This window comes from Vollenhovia emeryi, unplaced genomic scaffold (assembly GCF_000949405.1).
Source record: "Vollenhovia emeryi isolate VEMERY1.0 unplaced genomic scaffold, V.emery_V1.0 DF939152.1, whole genome shotgun sequence".
Classification (NCBI taxonomy): Eukaryota; Metazoa; Arthropoda; class Insecta; order Hymenoptera; family Formicidae; genus Vollenhovia; species Vollenhovia emeryi.
Genome location: NW_011967214.1, coordinates 881,719 through 898,857, shown reverse-complemented (window position 1 = coordinate 898,857; position 17,139 = coordinate 881,719). Strand labels below are relative to the sequence as shown.

The 17,139-nt window shown below is 45.2% G+C and overlaps 3 protein-coding genes across 9 annotated transcripts in view; 2 read left to right on the top strand and 1 right to left on the bottom strand.

The window, feature by feature from the left end:
* Positions 1-1,071: 1,071 nt before the first annotated feature.
* On the top strand, positions 1,072-4,184 carry LOC105565441 (elongation factor Tu, mitochondrial). The gene is made up of 6 exons (XM_012018650.1): positions 1,072-1,310; positions 1,522-1,574; positions 2,028-2,190; positions 2,268-2,575; positions 2,999-3,660; positions 3,733-4,184. Exons 1-6 carry the CDS (start codon positions 1,274-1,276, stop codon positions 3,923-3,925), a joined length of 1,416 nt encoding a protein of 471 aa, XP_011874040.1. The 5' UTR covers positions 1,072-1,273; the 3' UTR covers positions 3,926-4,184.
* A 768-nt stretch (positions 4,185-4,952) lies between these two features.
* On the bottom strand, positions 4,953-7,740 carry LOC105565440 (GTP-binding nuclear protein Ran). Of its 2 annotated transcripts, none has more exons than XM_012018648.1 (3): positions 7,491-7,740; positions 6,372-6,845; positions 4,953-6,172 (listed from the first exon to the last, which is right to left on the bottom strand). In XM_012018648.1, exons 2-3 carry the CDS (start codon positions 6,801-6,803, stop codon positions 5,957-5,959), a joined length of 648 nt encoding a protein of 215 aa, XP_011874038.1. In that variant the 5' UTR covers positions 6,804-6,845; positions 7,491-7,740; the 3' UTR covers positions 4,953-5,956. The 2 variants fall into 2 exon arrangements, with proteins under 2 accessions (XP_011874038.1, XP_011874039.1); XM_012018649.1 differs by lacking the exon at positions 7,491-7,740 and adding an exon at positions 7,028-7,194.
* A 4,062-nt stretch (positions 7,741-11,802) lies between these two features.
* The window catches only part of LOC105565439 (syntaxin-1A), an 86,489-nt gene continuing 81,152 nt past the window's right edge, over positions 11,803-17,139 (top strand). For 5 of the 6 annotated variants that reach the window (XM_012018646.1, XM_012018644.1, XM_012018642.1 and 2 more), the window contains exon 1: positions 11,803-12,066. In XM_012018646.1, coding sequence (XP_011874036.1) covers positions 12,034-12,066 — 33 coding nt within the window. In that variant the 5' untranslated portion in view covers positions 11,803-12,033. The remainder of the gene's footprint in view (positions 12,067-17,139) is intronic. The other variant, XM_012018643.1, reaches the window with a different exon arrangement.

Genomic DNA, 17,139 nt, shown 5'->3' with positions numbered 1-17,139 from the left:
GACACACATAAAAAGTGGTGCTTTCGACCATCATTAAGTTAAATTCTTTTACGTCCTTTCGCAATCTCCTCGTCTTAATCTCTGCCGTCTTTTTAAAGTTGAACACACAGACATGCTATTGTTAATTGTGTATTATCCCAATGTTTAGATATTTTGAAGCCAACAATTGATTCTCCCCTTTATTTATATTCTGGGTATAAAATTGTAATTAAACTGAACTGTAATTAAACTGAACTGTGACACCAGACACCTTTAAACAATTCAATGTAGCAACTAATTCAATTAGGACAACGATACCGTAATTATGATATCATTTAATATTAAATATGAATATGAAATAAATAAGAAGAGAATTGTAATATTAATCAACGGATCGGTACGTTTAAACAGTTATAAAGTGACAGATACAGTTGATAAATTAGCTTTTATGAAACAGCTGCAAGTTGATTGGCCACACATTTCTCCAAACTAGAACTCGGACCAAATTCCAGCGTCTTGGACATAGGCTTTTACTGGGTCACGTATGTATACTCAGAAAAAAAACGACGAGCCTGATTCAGACGCAGCTGTTACCATTAATTGTAATTAGCGATAGGATTATGTATCCTACAAATACATTGGAGTCAATGGCGTAGTTTTCAATTAACTGTGATTACTTCGAGAAATAAAAGCAATTATAAAATTATTGTACACACTTACGTTCGGCAGCTGCTTCACCTGTGGAATTCGATTATGAATCTTTTCCTCCAGCGTGAACTCGTGAAAAGTGAACAACTTTATTGAACCAATTATATTGAATTGCAGCGAATTTGGTTGCTTACACAAGCTTTAGTGCGCACTCGGTGCGTGCTGGTGCAAGCAACCGAATTCGCTATTAGTCAATGAAATTTTTCACCTTTCGCGAGTTCACGCTAGAGGAAAAGATTCGCGATCGAGGCGCTGCCGATAAAGAAGATCCCTCGAATGCACTACGATAAACGCTACGTGATTCCGAGTTACCTCATCGAGCAGCACGTGTCACGGCTCCTCCACCCGTCGGTTTTCTACCGCACCGCGTTTCTTAGTTCGCGCAGCCGCGTCTCGTACTCGTTTCGCACTCCGGAAATTTATGGCGTACATGGAGGTGCGCGTTTAACCACGTTTCGACGTTAGCCAGGACCACTTATTTTGCGAGACACCGGGGTTAAGCCGTGGCCGTATCGAACCCGCTCGGAGGTCCGTTCTTCTCGAGAGGAGGAGGAAGAGGTAGCTAGGGTACACCACACCGAGAAACATGGCGCTTATTTCCACGAGAGCGATTCTTAGCCCCGGTAAGAGCAAGATATCAAACACGGGCACGTGTCCGCGCTGGTGACAGCGACAGGACTCCAGGGCGAAGCCCTCGCCGAGCGTTCTGCGCGTCGGCCTGCCGCCGAAACCCCTTCCTCGACCGATTATCGAATTGCGGGGTAGATGGGGGTTAGGTGCGCGTTACGGCAAGGTGTTCCGTTTACGTCACGCAAATCTCTCTTTCTGTTTCAGTGTTCAGGCACACCCTCAAGCGGATCGTCTTCACGAAGCAACTGACGAAATGTGTAAGCGGTTCCCGTTCAACGATGCCGTTTAACCGCCACCCGACTCGTGGCCGACGAGGATCACGTCGCGGATCGCGATAGTCGCATGGAAACGAATTTAAATGGTCACCTGTGGAAACTCGATCGCGAACGCGCGCCGCTTTGATCGACGTTTTAATAAGAAAAAAATCGCGATTCTTAGACTACGCGTTGTTAACGCACGTTTGACCTCGAGACTTGTGTCCACGATGCTAGAACTTGGCCCGAGTTCTAGTTCTGAGAAATATGTAGCTAGTCAACTTGCGGCTCTTTTGGAATTTCTCGGAACTAGAACTTGGACCAAGTTCTAGCGTCGCGAATGCCTTTACTGAGTTCTCACATTAATTTCTGTCTCGTTCACCCCCTTTACTTGACGCAAATGTTGCCGCCACTATCGCAAAAGTTCATTCTTTAATTATATACATTTCCTTTCAGCAACGTTGTCAACTGAACGGTCAGCTGTTCCTTCCGACCGTTACCAGCCAGAGATTCTACGCGGAGAAGAAGGTATTCAACCGCGACAAGCCACATTGCAACGTAGGCACCATCGGTCATGTAGATCATGGCAAGACGACCCTGACAGCAGCTATTACCAAAGGTATTTGCAGGACGATCGACTGCTTGTAGATAAGATGCGACCGGCCCCTTGGAATTAATGGACAATCTTGTGAACAGTATTATCTGAGAAGCAGTTGGCAAAAGCGAAGGGATACAGCGAGATTGACAATGCTCCCGAGGAGAAGGCCCGTGGCATTACTATTAATATCGCGCACCTCGAGTATCAGACGGAAAACCGTCATTACGGGCACACGGATTGTCCCGGTCATGCTGATTACATCAAAAACATGATCACAGGGACGGCTCAGATGGACGGCGCTATACTGGTAGTCGCCGCCACGGACGGCACGATGCCACAGACCAGGGAGCACTTGCTCCTTGCTAAACAGATTGGCATTAAGCATATCGTTGTGTTTATTAACAAGGTATCTACGAATGTATGAGCGAGACATTCTAAGAGCGATAATTAATTCAGTGCGCACTAGTGCAAGCTGCCGACTTCGCTATGAGGCTTGCCTATAGTCAATTCTCACAATTAACTTGGTCGCAAATACATGTTCAGAGAGATCGTTTTACTGACCAACAAGTTCAAGAGGTATTTAAAGTGATGCTTAAATGTAAGAATTGACTACAAGATAACGAAAACGAAGAACAATACGGGGGTTTGAGAGTCAAAATGTAGTTATTTTTGCGTGAATTAACTTTGTGCAACGCTTAATTGACAATAGTTTCGGCCCGGCTTTGAGCCATCCTCAACAGCGCGGTGATAGATAAATTAAGTAAGACTCAATTCGATTGTCCATTTAACTAATGAACGTGGCATTAAGATTGTACTAAATGTGTTCAAGGTCGACGCAGCCGATTCAGAAATGGTAGAGTTGGTAGAGATGGAAATACGTGAGTTGCTTACCGAAATGGGATACGACGGCGATAATATTCCGGTAGCGAAGGGCAGTGCACTCTGCGCGCTCGAAGGGAAGAATCCCGAGATCGGTGCGCAGGCTATCCTGCAGTTGTTGGAGTTGGTAGACAAGCATATTCCGACTCCCGTGAGAGAGTTGGACAAACCCTTCCTACTCCCAGTAGAAAGCGTATATTCAATTCCCGGTAGAGGTACGGTGGTCACCGGTAGACTGGAGCGCGGAAAGCTGAAGAAGGGAACGGAATGCGAGTTTATCGGTTACAATAAAGTTTTCAAGTCCACAGTCACAGGTATAGAGATGTTCCATCAAATATTGGAAGAAGCCCAAGCCGGCGATCAGCTCGGTGCTCTGGTGAGGGGTTTAAAGAGAGACGAGGTGAAGAGAGGCATGATAATGTGCAAACCCGGCAGTATGAAGGCGCACGATCACATAGAGGCGCAAGTGTACTTGCTCACCAAGGAAGAAGGTGGCAGGAAAAAACCGGTCGCGAATATGGTACAATTGCAAATGTTCTGTAGAACGTGGGACTGTGCGGCACAGTGTATAGTAGTGGGAAAGGACCTGGCTATGCCGGGAGAGGACAGCACGTAAGATATTCGACATTTATTTTTCAAAAATTTTATTCACTTTTGTACACTCACTACGTCTCTCCGTTGCAGACTGATAATTAAGTTGATAAAACCAATGGTACTGGAAAAGGGTCAGCGTTTTACATTGCGGGACGGAGTAGTAACTCTAGGAACCGGTGTGGTCACCAACACCCTAAAATCCCTTACGGAGTCGGAGCGACACGAACTTCTCGAGGGCAAAAAGGCGATAATGAAGAAGGAAAAGAAGGCGCAACAGAATTAGAGAAGTTTGTTACGGAATAAAGCAGAGTTGTGCTGTGTAATGATGAAAATATTAGTCCAGACGGTGTCTCAATTGAGATCGAAACTTTCAAGCGAGTGTCTATCCGAGATATCCGCCATTCCTTTGAAACAAAAGTTTGATAGATGCGCAAGACACGGCACCGACATGTATTAACGTAATAATGAATATACGATTTGAATATGTAATTAAAAGACGCATTTTCATTATATTGAAATTATACGGATTGTAAGTCGTATAATGTGTTTTTATTCATTAACGAAAAACAAGAATGACTTAATTCAGTTATTGATACGTTTATCAAGCATGGCTTTCATTCCTTCCTCATTTCTCAAGCATCTGCATCAAGGTATACATATATATATATTGTACGAGTAAAATTTTAAATAAACGTTACGTTAGTAAAACAGACCGTATAGTTAAACCCGAGTGCATTATAGCTTTAAAAACAGTTTGATAATTTATTAAAGTTCATACATCAGCTGATACAATCTGCTTCGAGCAGAACAATGAAACGCTATTAGAGGTATACAAGAATTAATTAAATATACATGTTGCAGTGTGTCGTTCCTAGATTTTTTTCCCCAAGTTCGATATTTAGCGGTGTAATTTACACGTGACGTGCTTATCTCGATCGGATTTTTCAATCGACGGGACCAAAGATTCTAAAGGGAGAGATTAACAGTTTCGCACACTCCTAACGGAACGGACTTTCTTGCGTAAAAAAAAAACCCACTGTTCATATAATGCAAGTTGAACAAATCATACATTCATCTTTCGCTTATAAAAATAGCAAACAGTTCTCGTCGAAACGGACAGACGCAACAGGCTACGAATCTGTTACACTTCAACCTCGAAACATTCTTTCCATTAAAGTAGAAGACTACACCACGGGAGACGCTTACTCACGAAAGATGGTCGCTCTTTCAACATTCGTACCCTCAGATTCACACTCTAGTAAGTTTCTTAAGCAGTTTTACCGAGAAAGTGTATATATGGCATAAGTTAGTTTTTTTTTTTAATGATACTTCAGTCCAGTTTTGCTCTGCTGTTCATACTTAAGTATGCAAACAGTGACTTCTAATATTAATTTTGGATGTATCGCAAGATTCTTTCTTGTAAAATAATCACTCCATGTTATGCTGTATAAATTTGTTTTAATCGAGAGCAAACATGTTATCTGTTCTACCGTCACAAGATCAAAATGCCTCGCACCGAGCAGCTCCCGCTGGAACGACTAGCTAACCGTCCAATCGCGATAAATTTACGATACTTGCAATAGGTGCTAGCGCAATTTCTACTTGCCTGAACTTGATAGCAGTTTTGCTTACAACTGTACCTATTTCAGAATTGGCAGTTTTTACTCTATTTGCGTTGGGAAGTACGAAAGTAAAAGGAAAAGAAAAGCGGACAACGCTACTTTTTGATACGCCTTAAAGTGGGTTAGCACGATTGTGTTCAATATACAGCACGCCTTATACAATTCCATTTCTTATGTATATATGTACATACACACGCACGCACGCACGCACATTTATACAAACGAGCGAATCAAAAATGCAAGTCGGTCGTCTCGTATTACGTCGTATCAGTTTCAGCAAGTAGTAGTATTCCATGAACTCGTCTATCACAAGTGGTTTCCTCAGTTGTCGCCGTTACTTTATTTCGTTTGTAATTCACAAATTTACGTGATAATATATCACCAGCGTTACATAAAAATTTTACAAAATCTAGATGCATTCGAATTGTAAATCGCATACACAATTATACATGTCGCGCATTTCGCATTACAACGCATTCAAGCAACCCATCTTTAAGGCAATGCATGTAATATGCAAGTTCACAGAAGTCATGTGCTCGCCTTGAAGCATCCAACTAAGTGTTGCGTGACATTTTTCCTCAAAGAAAGAATCTTCGATTTCTATGGAGATGTACGAGTGCGCGATACAACCAAGGAGCACCCGCGTATATAGGCCTTACTCTCTGTAAAGGCCATTCCCAGTATTAAATGAACTAAAGGTCTTCGTCGTCCTCTGGTAATGCTGTCTCTTGAGCCTCCTTGAGATCTTTCTCGATTTGTTGCTGCCATTGCGGGTCCATAGTGACCTCAGGCGGCAGCAGCGCGGGCATGGCGACGAATTCCAAATTCGGATCTCCAATCAACTTGCGCGCCAACCACAGGAAGGGCTTCTCAAAGTTATAATTGCTCTTCGCACTGATATCGTAGTACTGCAACATAATAGGATTATATGTTTCACACGTCCTGTAAACGATATACAATATGAATGATGAAAAGCGCCATCAGATTAGAGGGACAGTATAATGTCTTCACTTTACGTCGCAGACAACTGAATCATCATCGCAAAATTGTGGAAAAGCGGCCGAGAGATGGATCTGCAAGGTACATAGAGCCGTTACGAAAATATACCTGTAGGTTCTTCTTCCTGTGGAACACGATGCTCTTGGCCTTGACTTTTCTATCCTTGATGTCGACTTTGTTGCCGCAGAGGACGATCGGTATGTTTTCGCAGACACGGACCAGATCTCTATGCCAGTTGGGCACGTTTTTGTACGTTACCCTGGACGTAACGTCGAACATGATAACGGCGCACTGTCCCTGAATGTAGTAGCCGTCGCGAAGGCCGCCGAACTTCTCCTGGCCAGCCGTGTCCCAGACGTTGAAGCGGATCGGCCCGCGATTGGTATGAAAGATCAGCGGGTGGACCTCGACTCCCAGAGTGGCGACGTACTTCTTCTCGAACTCGCCGGTCAAGTGCCGCTTGACGAAGGTGGTCTTGCCAGTGCCACCGTCGCCGACCAGCACGCACTTGAAAGTCGGCATATCGGGCTCGGTTGCCATTTTCGCTAGTTTCCTGCTCTCCGAAATCAGAAACACGCGGTTCTGCAATGCGAGAGACGAGACGTTAGACACCTAGCCCAAGTGATGGCGCGGCTAAGCGAGCGCGGGACACACGGGTCAAGCAACGTGCGCGCGGACCTTGTGGAGCGCCTCCACGAGGAACGCCCGGGGGGGGGGGGGGAGGGATCGATCGCGGCGCGGGCGAGATAGAGAAGGAAACCGACCAGCAGGGACGACGTCGACGATCGACCGTGCCGGAACCCGCGCGATCACGCGTTCGAGGCGTGACCGGAGAGGACCGGTCGCGCGGCGAGGTCGAGGAGAGGCTAGGTGCGGCGACGACGCTCGACAAGGCTGGCGCGGCCGGCGGCGCGGAGGATCCGAGGGAAAAGCCGGTCGGATCTCGACGCATCCGGGGACCGGTGTCCACCGCGGGGGGAGGGAGGGTCGCCGTCGCGCCGGCGGGAAATGGCGCCCGCCGCGTTGCCCGCGAGACGAGACTCTTCGCTGCGGGCACCGGCCCGTCTCGGCGAGCGGCGGTCGGCCGCGGCGCGGCTTCTCCGCGCGCGCCGAGACTGCCGTCGGACCCGCGGTCGTCACCGCCACCGCGGGCCCGGTCGAGCGGCCGCGTGTACGAAATTTCCCGGGTGCGCGGTGACGCACGTGAAAATGAACGTTAACACTCACCGTGCCGTATAGTCGGTATGGCTCACAATGGCGTTCCTCTGGGCGCTCGTGTAGAGGCGATACCACCTCGCCGATTCGCCGAATCGATGCGGCGCGAGTGGACGCGTGCGGGGCCCCGGGATCGCGGGGAAAAAATCAGACTCGATTTTTCGCGTGCACCTACTCTTCCAGCGGGACGCGGTAGGTTCGACGGGACGCACGTTCTCGACGCTCGGTTGTTACGGGCTCGACGGGCTAACAGGAAACGGACCGCGCCGTCAGCGACATCTACACTCGGCGCGCCATGCGGCCGCCCCACCGCCCCGCCACCTTCGCGCCACGAACATCTACATGTCGGCCGCGTTCGGCAGAGAAAACTGCTCAGTGAGCGCCTGCGCCGGTTGGATTATTTTTTTAAATAATCTAGAAGAATAGTTCTATCACAGCACAGATCTAACAATAAAAGCAAGAAGACTAGAGACCAGGAGACTCAACACTCCGGTGGTGGGGGTAGGTTAAAATGTGGGTCGCGCTGTTCGCAGTAACGTACCGCGGCCAATTCATGAACTACGCGTGCACCAAAGTTCGAATGTTTCGTTGTTTGCTGTAAACCAGTGTGTCAAAAAAGCGAAATCATGCCTATAATGTGCTGTATTGTGAATTGTGGGAATAATATATTTATTGATTTATTAATATATAAAGAGGTTTGGGCACGTTCCTTCAAAAACGCCTTGTAACCCTAAGGGGAATCAATAAAATGTACACTAGTACATTTGCCTTCGGAAATCCGAATAGTGTCCCTTTAAGGTGCATTTTCACGTGTCGCTCGAACCGGCTTTGTCGCAGAATATTCGCAGAAAAGTAATCACGTGACCCTTTTTGTCGCTGAAACGGCCGGTTCGAGCGACACGTGAAAATGTACCTTTATACGGATCCAATTTAGAACCATCAGACTATGGATTGAGATTGAGATTAGATTGAAAATTGACCAATTAAAGTAAAAATTACTAAACATGAGATTAGTACATTTTACTATGATTGGTCAAATTTCAATCTAATCCCAATTTCAATCCGTAGTCTGATACGGGCTTAAGGCTGTATCACGAAATATAGTCTAGTTCACCGTCACCGCCATCTTGGTTGTTCATGTATACCCCTTGCCTCTCAAGCTTCATTCCCGCGCAGGTACGCTTCATCCAGATATTCCATAGAACTTATACATATATACATGTGTATAAAGTTCAATGGGATATTCCTAGTATGTACACACGATATAGACATATCACTTTATTAACCTGACGTGATATGGCGAAACTCTTGCCTCAGTTTTCAGCTCGAACGTAGCATTCTAGTAGTATATAGCAATTCGTGCTTGACACGCGCGCGAAACGGTGCAGATGCGGTGCAGTTGCGCGAGAACGCGGTGCACGCCAAGTAATCTCTTGTGGCGGCAAACATTCAAAGAAGCTCGCACGGGCGAGGAACGGCCGACTCGGACGAATTCGCGAAACTCTCAAACTTTCTGCAAACGGCAACGCCGATCGAGAACGACTGAGAGTTTTAAGCGTGAACCAGGAGAGAAAGGAATTGTTTTGTCGGGGCGAACGACACGTTTCGCGAGGGAATTTTTGACGACAGATTTCTAGCCATGCTCTTTTACCTATTTAAAAGGTTTTTACGATTTTCCATCTGTTTGACGCACACGAACTCTATTCCGTACATGGTTACCGACAACTATCGATATTGTCAACGACGTTCGCGCAGTTTTTCTATCGTGTAAAAAAGCTGCGTGAAAGTCAACAATATCGATAGTTGTCGGTAACCGCATAGTGTAAAGCCTATCACACAATGCCAGGCAACAGGCAATGGGAATAGGGAATAGAATTTATGACGCGTTGGATTCGTCGGAAATTTTCTTCCAACCGATCCAACGCGTCAGAAATTCTATTCCCTGTTCCCATTGCCATATATTTTTTTAGCATTGTGCGTATACGTACTCATCAAAGCCACGCTACCACGCATACAACTTTTCACTCATTGGTCTGCCCACAACAATGTCGGGTGCGCAGAAGGGATCGTCGCAAAACGAAACAAATGACGGAGTGGATCTACTTGTTCTATGGTAACCGTGTATGGAATTGCGCCCCATGAGAGCGTAAGTTGAGAACGAGCTATTTAATCACGATTAACTCTTTCATCTCTAAATTATTGACAGCTACAGCAAATAGTTGTTCGTTAATGAAATATTCAGTTTGTCATTTTAATTCATTTTAATATTTATATTATATTTCTAAATATATGTACGTATATATTAAATGTTATGATGGTGACAGAGGACAAATAATTGTGCGCATAATTTTCACAGCTACGCATTCGTAAGTTAAAATTTTATTCCGCATTATTATGTTATGAAATATTACTTTATTATTATTAATTCACTGTTATTATTTTATTATTACTGAATTGTTACTTTATATAATAATCATACGCAATTGCAGTTGTATGCAATTCCACACGCAGATACAGCGTAATCCTATGGATCCAATTCTGCTTGTTTTGCTGTGAAAAATGAGAAATGCAGAATTATATTGTTTGAGCGCACACGTTCAAAGGACGTTATAATTTAAACTTGTCTGCTAATATTTCAAGTAAACGTTGTAATGAACCCTTTGTATTGTTGTAATAACAAAATATAAACACGCTCGGTCTCGCGCGTGTGCTTCTCGCTTATACTTGGCGCAAGACACTACCGCGTCTCTTGATATATTCTTTTAGCATTTATTTTATAACGTTTTATATTATAAAATACTTTATACGTGTATATATAAATATATCATACATGTGTAGAATAAATATGTTAGTCATCTTTAAATTAAAAAATATTGTACATTAACGTACAAGCGCATTTATAAAAGAACCGTCACGGTACAAAATTCCCGGCGAAACATTTTTCACGCATGCACAATTATATAGAAAATATGTCTGTCGAACATTAATGCGTCTGATTTTCATTCCCGGCATCTCCATACTCGAACCTACGAGCTGCGGAACGTTATCTCATTGTCAGTTTGGGAATGGCGCTCCAATCTATCTTGTTATTTCGAATCTCTGTGTTTGATTCTCGTACATGTTTCAACACACTCCAATAATAAAACTGCCTCTTGGTGGGGAAATTGCTTTCTGGGAATTTGATAACTGCTGATGATTGTATGTAGGAAACGATTTCCCCGTGAAGAAGCATTTTTTATTATTCAAGCGTTGATCGAAACGTGTAAGAGAACAGAATACACACATTCGAAACAGCAAGAGACATTGGAGCTCCACTTCCAATCTCTATGAGATAACAATCGGTAATTCATAGGTTTGAGTGTAGAAATGTCAAGGATGAATCAGTCGCATTACAAGTGAAAAAAAGATTCGTTTTTGTGCAACAAGGGCGGTTCACTTGACGTAGAATGCTAGCTAATATATTTCTCCTTTCTTTTATATAATCTTTGTTCACTTATACAAGAGATAAAACGAATTAACAAAGAATTAGGGAAATATTTTGGCATCCTTCTTTTTTTTTACCAAAAAATTAAAATTTGGAGAAACGAAAAAAAATCGCTTAGGTATAAATGCGAAAGTATTTTGTTTTATAAAATACGCACGTAGAGAAGTTTTTCTTCAAATTTATCCTGAAACTCATGCAATCGCGTTAAGAATCTTATGAGAGCTTCTGGAAATTTTATCCTACAGTCTACTAGTAAAATGTATACTAATATAAAGTGTAGGGCAAAATTTCAAAAAGCTCTCATAAAATTCTTCGAGGCGCCGTGTCGTCTCACGATCACACGATTTTCCGGATAAATTTTAAGAAAAAAATTCTCTCCGCGCACGATTAAAAATACAGAACACTAATGTATAATCGAATTACAATTTTTTTTACTTTTTGCAAAAAGAGCAATGCAAACGTTATTATTCTAATCGTCTACCAGTTATACTTCTCATTATGTCTCTTGTACAACGTACGAACCAACATTATACGAGAGAAGGACAATCTGCCTGGACATTTTACGTATAAAATTACGTGTGAAAAAATTTTTCTCAGCGAGCTCGAAAGTCCATTACGACGTTCGCTCTAGACGGGGAAGACGGGCGAATTTACATACGACAGTAATTACGTTACAGAATGCAGAAATATGGGATTGGCGGCCGTCGCCGGGCGTAACGAGTATAAATATGACGTAAGGGCCTGAGAAATTCTAGTCGTGTCCCTGTCCCGCCCCGCGTCCCCCCCGCTGCGCGGGGCGCCTCGGCGCGCGGCGTCCGCACCTGCGAGACGAAGTTGACGTCATCGGCGCGTGCGCGCCGCGTCGGGACGGCACTGCAGAAGCAGGCGAGTTCGCGAGTGTATCGATTTTACGATCGTGCCTCTCTCGCGGTGCCAGTGCGTCCGTCGTTTCCTTTAGTTTTTTAGTGGACGTGCACGTCGTACATGGATAAAACCGTGAATGGGATTACCCGCTAGACACGCCGCTCCGTACACCGCCCGCTGACTCGCAATTCCTCGTCACCCTTCACCATGACCAAGGATAGATTAGCAGCCCTCGTCGCGGTAAGTGAATTCCGGTCGAGACTACTCTTGCTAGTTTCGTCGCTCTCTCTCTCTCTCTCTCTTTCTCTCGCTCTCTCGCTCCCTCTCCTTGTGTATCTACACGACGGTGCTCTGGTGCACCAGATAAGCCGAGCTGCACCGCGTCGACATACGCGTGTCGCCGTCGTCGTTATCGCCGCCGTCGTCATCGTCGTCGTCGCCGCCGCCGCCGCCGACGACGACGACGAGTCGTGCACGCGTAACTCACGCCCCAACGCCGCCGAGTCAACGCGGCCGTGAGTTACGCGCGTGTGACTTTTACGGTGCGTGTCACTCGGCGGCACGGCACTCCGACGTGACGGCGACGGCGACGGCGACGCGCGGGCCCCAGCGGAGGAAACCGGAGAAGGCGTAACCGCGGAGAGCCGGCGGATGACAGCGTCCTCCGTCCGCTCGCCTCGGCCCCCCCCCCCCGCCCCGCGCGCGAGCTGACAGGTGTTCGCGGGGTGCACGCACCGCGAGAGCGAGAACCACCTCGCGGTGTTGACGCGACGACGGCGACGAGGAGCCGGCGTTGCGTCGCGCCCGGGGCTCATGGCGACCATGGCCGACCTTGTCGCTCGTCATCGGCGATGAATGGAGAACGTGTGCTTCCCCGATCGCCGAGATCGTGCGTCCGCCCCGGCGAGGATGACGTCTACGTTCATTCACCGCCGCCCGTCCGCGGATTCGCGTGGGGACGCGCGAGCCGCCCGGGAGAGCCGCGACCGCCGGCCCCTCCGCTTTCCCGTAAACTTGCGCGATCTCCGCGACTTCGGCAGAGACTCTAGGAGAGCCGTGACGATCGCGTGACAAACCACGTCGACGTTTTCCCGCTCTCCCGCCTCGTGTTTCAAGAGGCTCCGCACGTCTCCGGCGTGTCGTGAGTCGCGCGCGTTCAGCTCCGAGGGAATCTCTCGCCGGCGGAAACAAAAACCGCGCTATCTCGACTCGCCGCGAGGCGCTCCGAGACGACGACGACGGTCATTTCTGTATCTAGAGTCGCCCGCGTCCACGATGCTGGAACCTGATGCAAGTTCCGATTCCGAGAAATGCGTAGCCAATCGACCCGCAATTCTTTTACGGAATAGTCGCAAGTTGATCGGCCGCGCGTTTCTCGAAACTGGAGCTCGGACCAAGTTCCAGGATCGCGGACGCAGGGCCTTTGCGACACAGCGAAAATGCTAAAAGTGAGCGGCTTCGTCTCTTTCGACGGGGACGGCTGGAGTAGAGACTGAGCTGTTCACTTTTAGCATTTTCGCTGTAGCGTGAGACACAGAATTGACGCCCGGAGGTGTGTTCGCGATCGTTTCGCGGTGTACGGGAGCAAGGGGGGTGGGGACGGAGGGGGGCACGGGCGAAAAATTGGCGCTCCATCGTTCGTCAGGACGAATCGGCCTTCATTGAACGGATCAACGCGGCGGGCCGAAAACGTACGTCGCCGCCGTATGAAGAGATTAATCGCCTGGCTACGCCGCCGCGGTACAATGCGGCGAGATTCGTCACATAAACGCGGCGCGATTGCGCCCGTCGGGATACTCGGGCGCGATTGTGCCGAGGCCGGCTGCGAGTATTCGCCAAGATTCGCGCTTTAATTGATAACACACACGTCGTCGCGCGTCACCGGGGCCGAGACTCGTCAATGGTATCGTTGACGACGGGCGAATACGCCGAGGCCGCCCGCGTTCTGTTCTCCGCGCGCGAGGGAGAAAGCAGGAAACGTATCGATTGAATCAAAATATGACTCCCCGACGATATCGGACGGGGGACATTCGTGAAACGTTATTAACATCACTGATGAATGAACGGAAATGGACAGTGACGTACGCGGCGGGGGGGGGGGGGATATCGCGGCGCGAGGACCTTGAAAAAGTTATCTCTGTCAAATTGTTGTGGTTTGCGTCGCGACGGCCGAAACGTCGCGATACAATCCGAAGCGGAATTGAATATTCTCTCCTCGCTTTCGTCGTAATTTTCCCCTCCCCCTTCCTTGCCCCGCGAGACTTTCGGTTTTCTCGCCTGACAAATTTATCCGCGTTGCGATATTATTATTATCAAAGGAAATAATGACCAAGTGTTTTTCAAGCCCGCCGTTTTACTCGCTGTAGCTCGCACGCGCGTGTGTGGCGAGTAACAATAACGAGCGAAATAACGAGAGAGCGGAAATTATTCGACCGACTTTCCTCCTGCTCTACGCTCGCAATTAATACGTCTGGTTCTCCGACTCGCGAAGGATGCACGACACGCGTCGAGTATCGTGCTAGCTGATACCCCGATGATGACTCATTAGTCGGTGGCATTCGTGGAAAGCGTATGGGCGTAAAATCTGACGGACGTTACCGTCCAGCGGACTTCCTCGTTTCTGTCGCTGGCCTATTGTTAACTCCCGCTGTGTCGCCATGGCAACGCTAATTATTGCCCCAGACGCCGTTGGGATCTTCATCCGAAAAGTGTAATCTAAAATCGATACCGACGTGTCCCGCGATTCACGCGAGTCTGTCTTTTGTACGCGATAAAAGGTCTCTTCGTTGCCGCCAGAAGTGAAACTAAAGTAGAAACAAACGAACGAGGGGGAAACCGCCGAGGGCATTGTGGTGTACAGATTTGCGGCATTACTGGGCATTACTAGGCATTTTTTTGGGCATTACTCTGGGCACTGGGCCTTGCTGGGGCATTATAAAGATAAAATAAGATAAAATAAGATGATAAGATAAAGTAATGCCCGCTGGGCATTAGTGGGCATTACTGGGTTTCCCCCACGCAAACGAGGGAAGCGTAACTTGTTAGTGCATACGTTGTGATATACACACAATTGGAAAATTTGTGTTAAATTTAACAGATATCACATGTCACAAACACCCAAATTTTTTTGTTAATTTAACATAATATGGATATGTTAGATGCTCACACTAATACTCTGTTAATATTTTAACACAGAATAAATGCAGGTCTCAAAATAATTTGAAATAAATTTTGCGTACAATTAACACATTCTTAATGACAGAATGAATTTTTTTAAATGTAATTTTTACATTTTACACATGTAATAAGTGAAATGACGGTTCGAAATCACTCTCACTTATGTTATATAGAATAAAATCAACATTTTATTCTGTAAATTTTAACAGATAAATCTTGTTACTAATAATATAGATTATATAGAACATATGTATTGTGTGAGATTACAAAATAACTACGCATTGTGATGTTTTAACATTTCTCTTCAGTATTTTAATAATTTTACATTTGAGGTTAATTAAGACAAGAGCAATATGTTAAATTAACACATGAATGTGTTAAACATTTAACACAAAAACTAACCGGTATTTTTTTAACAAGAAAACATAAATTTTCCAACTGCGCAGACTTCTCGTATTTTCGTTTGCATTGCTAAACTCCATTTACGCGATTCTCAACCGCGTAGAAGCCACGTGAACGAATACTCTGCGTAAATCGAAGGACGCGTTTATACACAGAAAAAACTAAGTTATCAACTCTTATATACTCAAATTAACGTTCTCTGTTTTGTATGTACGCAACAGTCTACAATCTTCTTAAAACCATTTAACAATCTTACATTCCAACAATATTGCAGTCTCTTATTTAAATGCTATAATTGTCGCTTCAAGAATACATATTATTATTTTGAGAATAAAATCATTTTAATCATTAAAGAAAAGTCCTCTATTATGAGATAGGGTTCTAATGTGAGATAGTAGGGTTTCAACGTCCAAATTCAGTCACAAATCTTTTCTCGCAACGACTACATCTAACAATCAATTTTCCACTAAACAGATTTCACTCCAAGGACTATAAATTCATGGTGGAACCAACAGATGATGCCTGTTAATTTGACAGAAACTCCGCTATCTCATATTAGAAGCCTATCTCATAATAGGGGACTTTCCTATATAATGTTCGATTTGAAAATATGTCATTTTCAACCCAATACTGTTTCCTTACCATTCAAGAAAACTATTCCTAAATAATAAGCATATATTTTTATTGATTAAATTATGTAAAATTGCTTCAGTCAAGCAAGTTTTTCTTCCTTTAACGCAATATAATCTCTTTAAGATTTTCACGTTTAAACTAAACATATTTTCTGTGTATTTAGACCGGTCCAGATCTCGAAATTTAAAGTTGTAGTCACTTTTAAAACAAGCAGTTTCTTCTACGATAGAATGCGATAGACTACAATGCGTTTCGAATTTTAATCGTGTTTTTACATCGTTTGATTTTTAAAAAATATTCTAGAAGGCGCTCGACGTGTAATTTAATGCGTTTGGGGTTTATTTAATTTGAAATGTACTGCAGCGCAAAATAATTGCGAGCGGCGTGCCACGAATTACAACGAGACGGGTCCCAAGTGCGAAAATAAGGAATATTAAAATTTCTATAAACGCACTCGCCAAATTGCGAGTAAGCGAAATGTCCCCTGCAGATCGTAGATCGCATTCTCGGTTCTCGCACCGCTTTAGACTCATATCTATTTATTTTTCTTATTTTTCCGTAATTGTCAATAGCCCGCGAGTTATATCCCAGCGTAAGGTACGAATTGTACTTTAACACAAAAAGAAAAAAGGAAAAAAAAACGAAATTGAAATTCGCATCCCACTCACACCGCGCGGCTATTATCGTCGGCGACGTCTCGACGCCGTTCTGCATAAGAAATGTAAAAAATGCGAGCATCTTCTATAAATAACCGAGATTCCTTTAGGAGGAGATACGGCGAGTGCGTATATCGCGAAACATTTTTCCACGCGCGGCGCGAGATAATTCTTTCTCGAAAATGAGTTTTATTACAATTGTGATTCGCGTCGATATCTCTTTCGGGAGCGTGTCGTGACCTTTTGTGCTCGCTATCGGGTCCTCTATTGCACACATTGCCGGTTGCTCTCACCTACAATTCTCTTTTTTCTTTCGAAATATACACGGAAAGAAATTTTCTTTTGCAATTTATCCTGAAAATATTGTAATCAAAAGGTCACGACACGCTCCCGAAAGAGATATCGACGCAAATCACAATTGTAATAAAACTCATTTTCGAGAAAG

Coding starts and splice junctions, on each gene's coding strand:
- LOC105565441 (XM_012018650.1), top strand. CDS start 1,274: ATGGCGCTTATTTCCACGAGAGCGATTCTTAGCCCCG. Junction 1,575..2,027: donor CGAAGCAACTGACGAAATGT/GTAAGCGGTTCC, acceptor ATTTCCTTTCAG/CAACGTTGTCAACTGAACGG. Junction 3,661..3,732: donor ATGCCGGGAGAGGACAGCAC/GTAAGATATTCG, acceptor TCTCCGTTGCAG/ACTGATAATTAAGTTGATAA.
- LOC105565440 (XM_012018648.1), bottom strand. CDS start 6,803: ATGGCAACCGAGCCCGATATGCCGACTTTCAAGTGCGTGCTGGTCGGC. Junction 6,173..6,371: donor ACAGGAAGAAGAACCTACAG/GTATATTTTCGT, acceptor ATTATGTTGCAG/TACTACGATATCAGTGCGAA.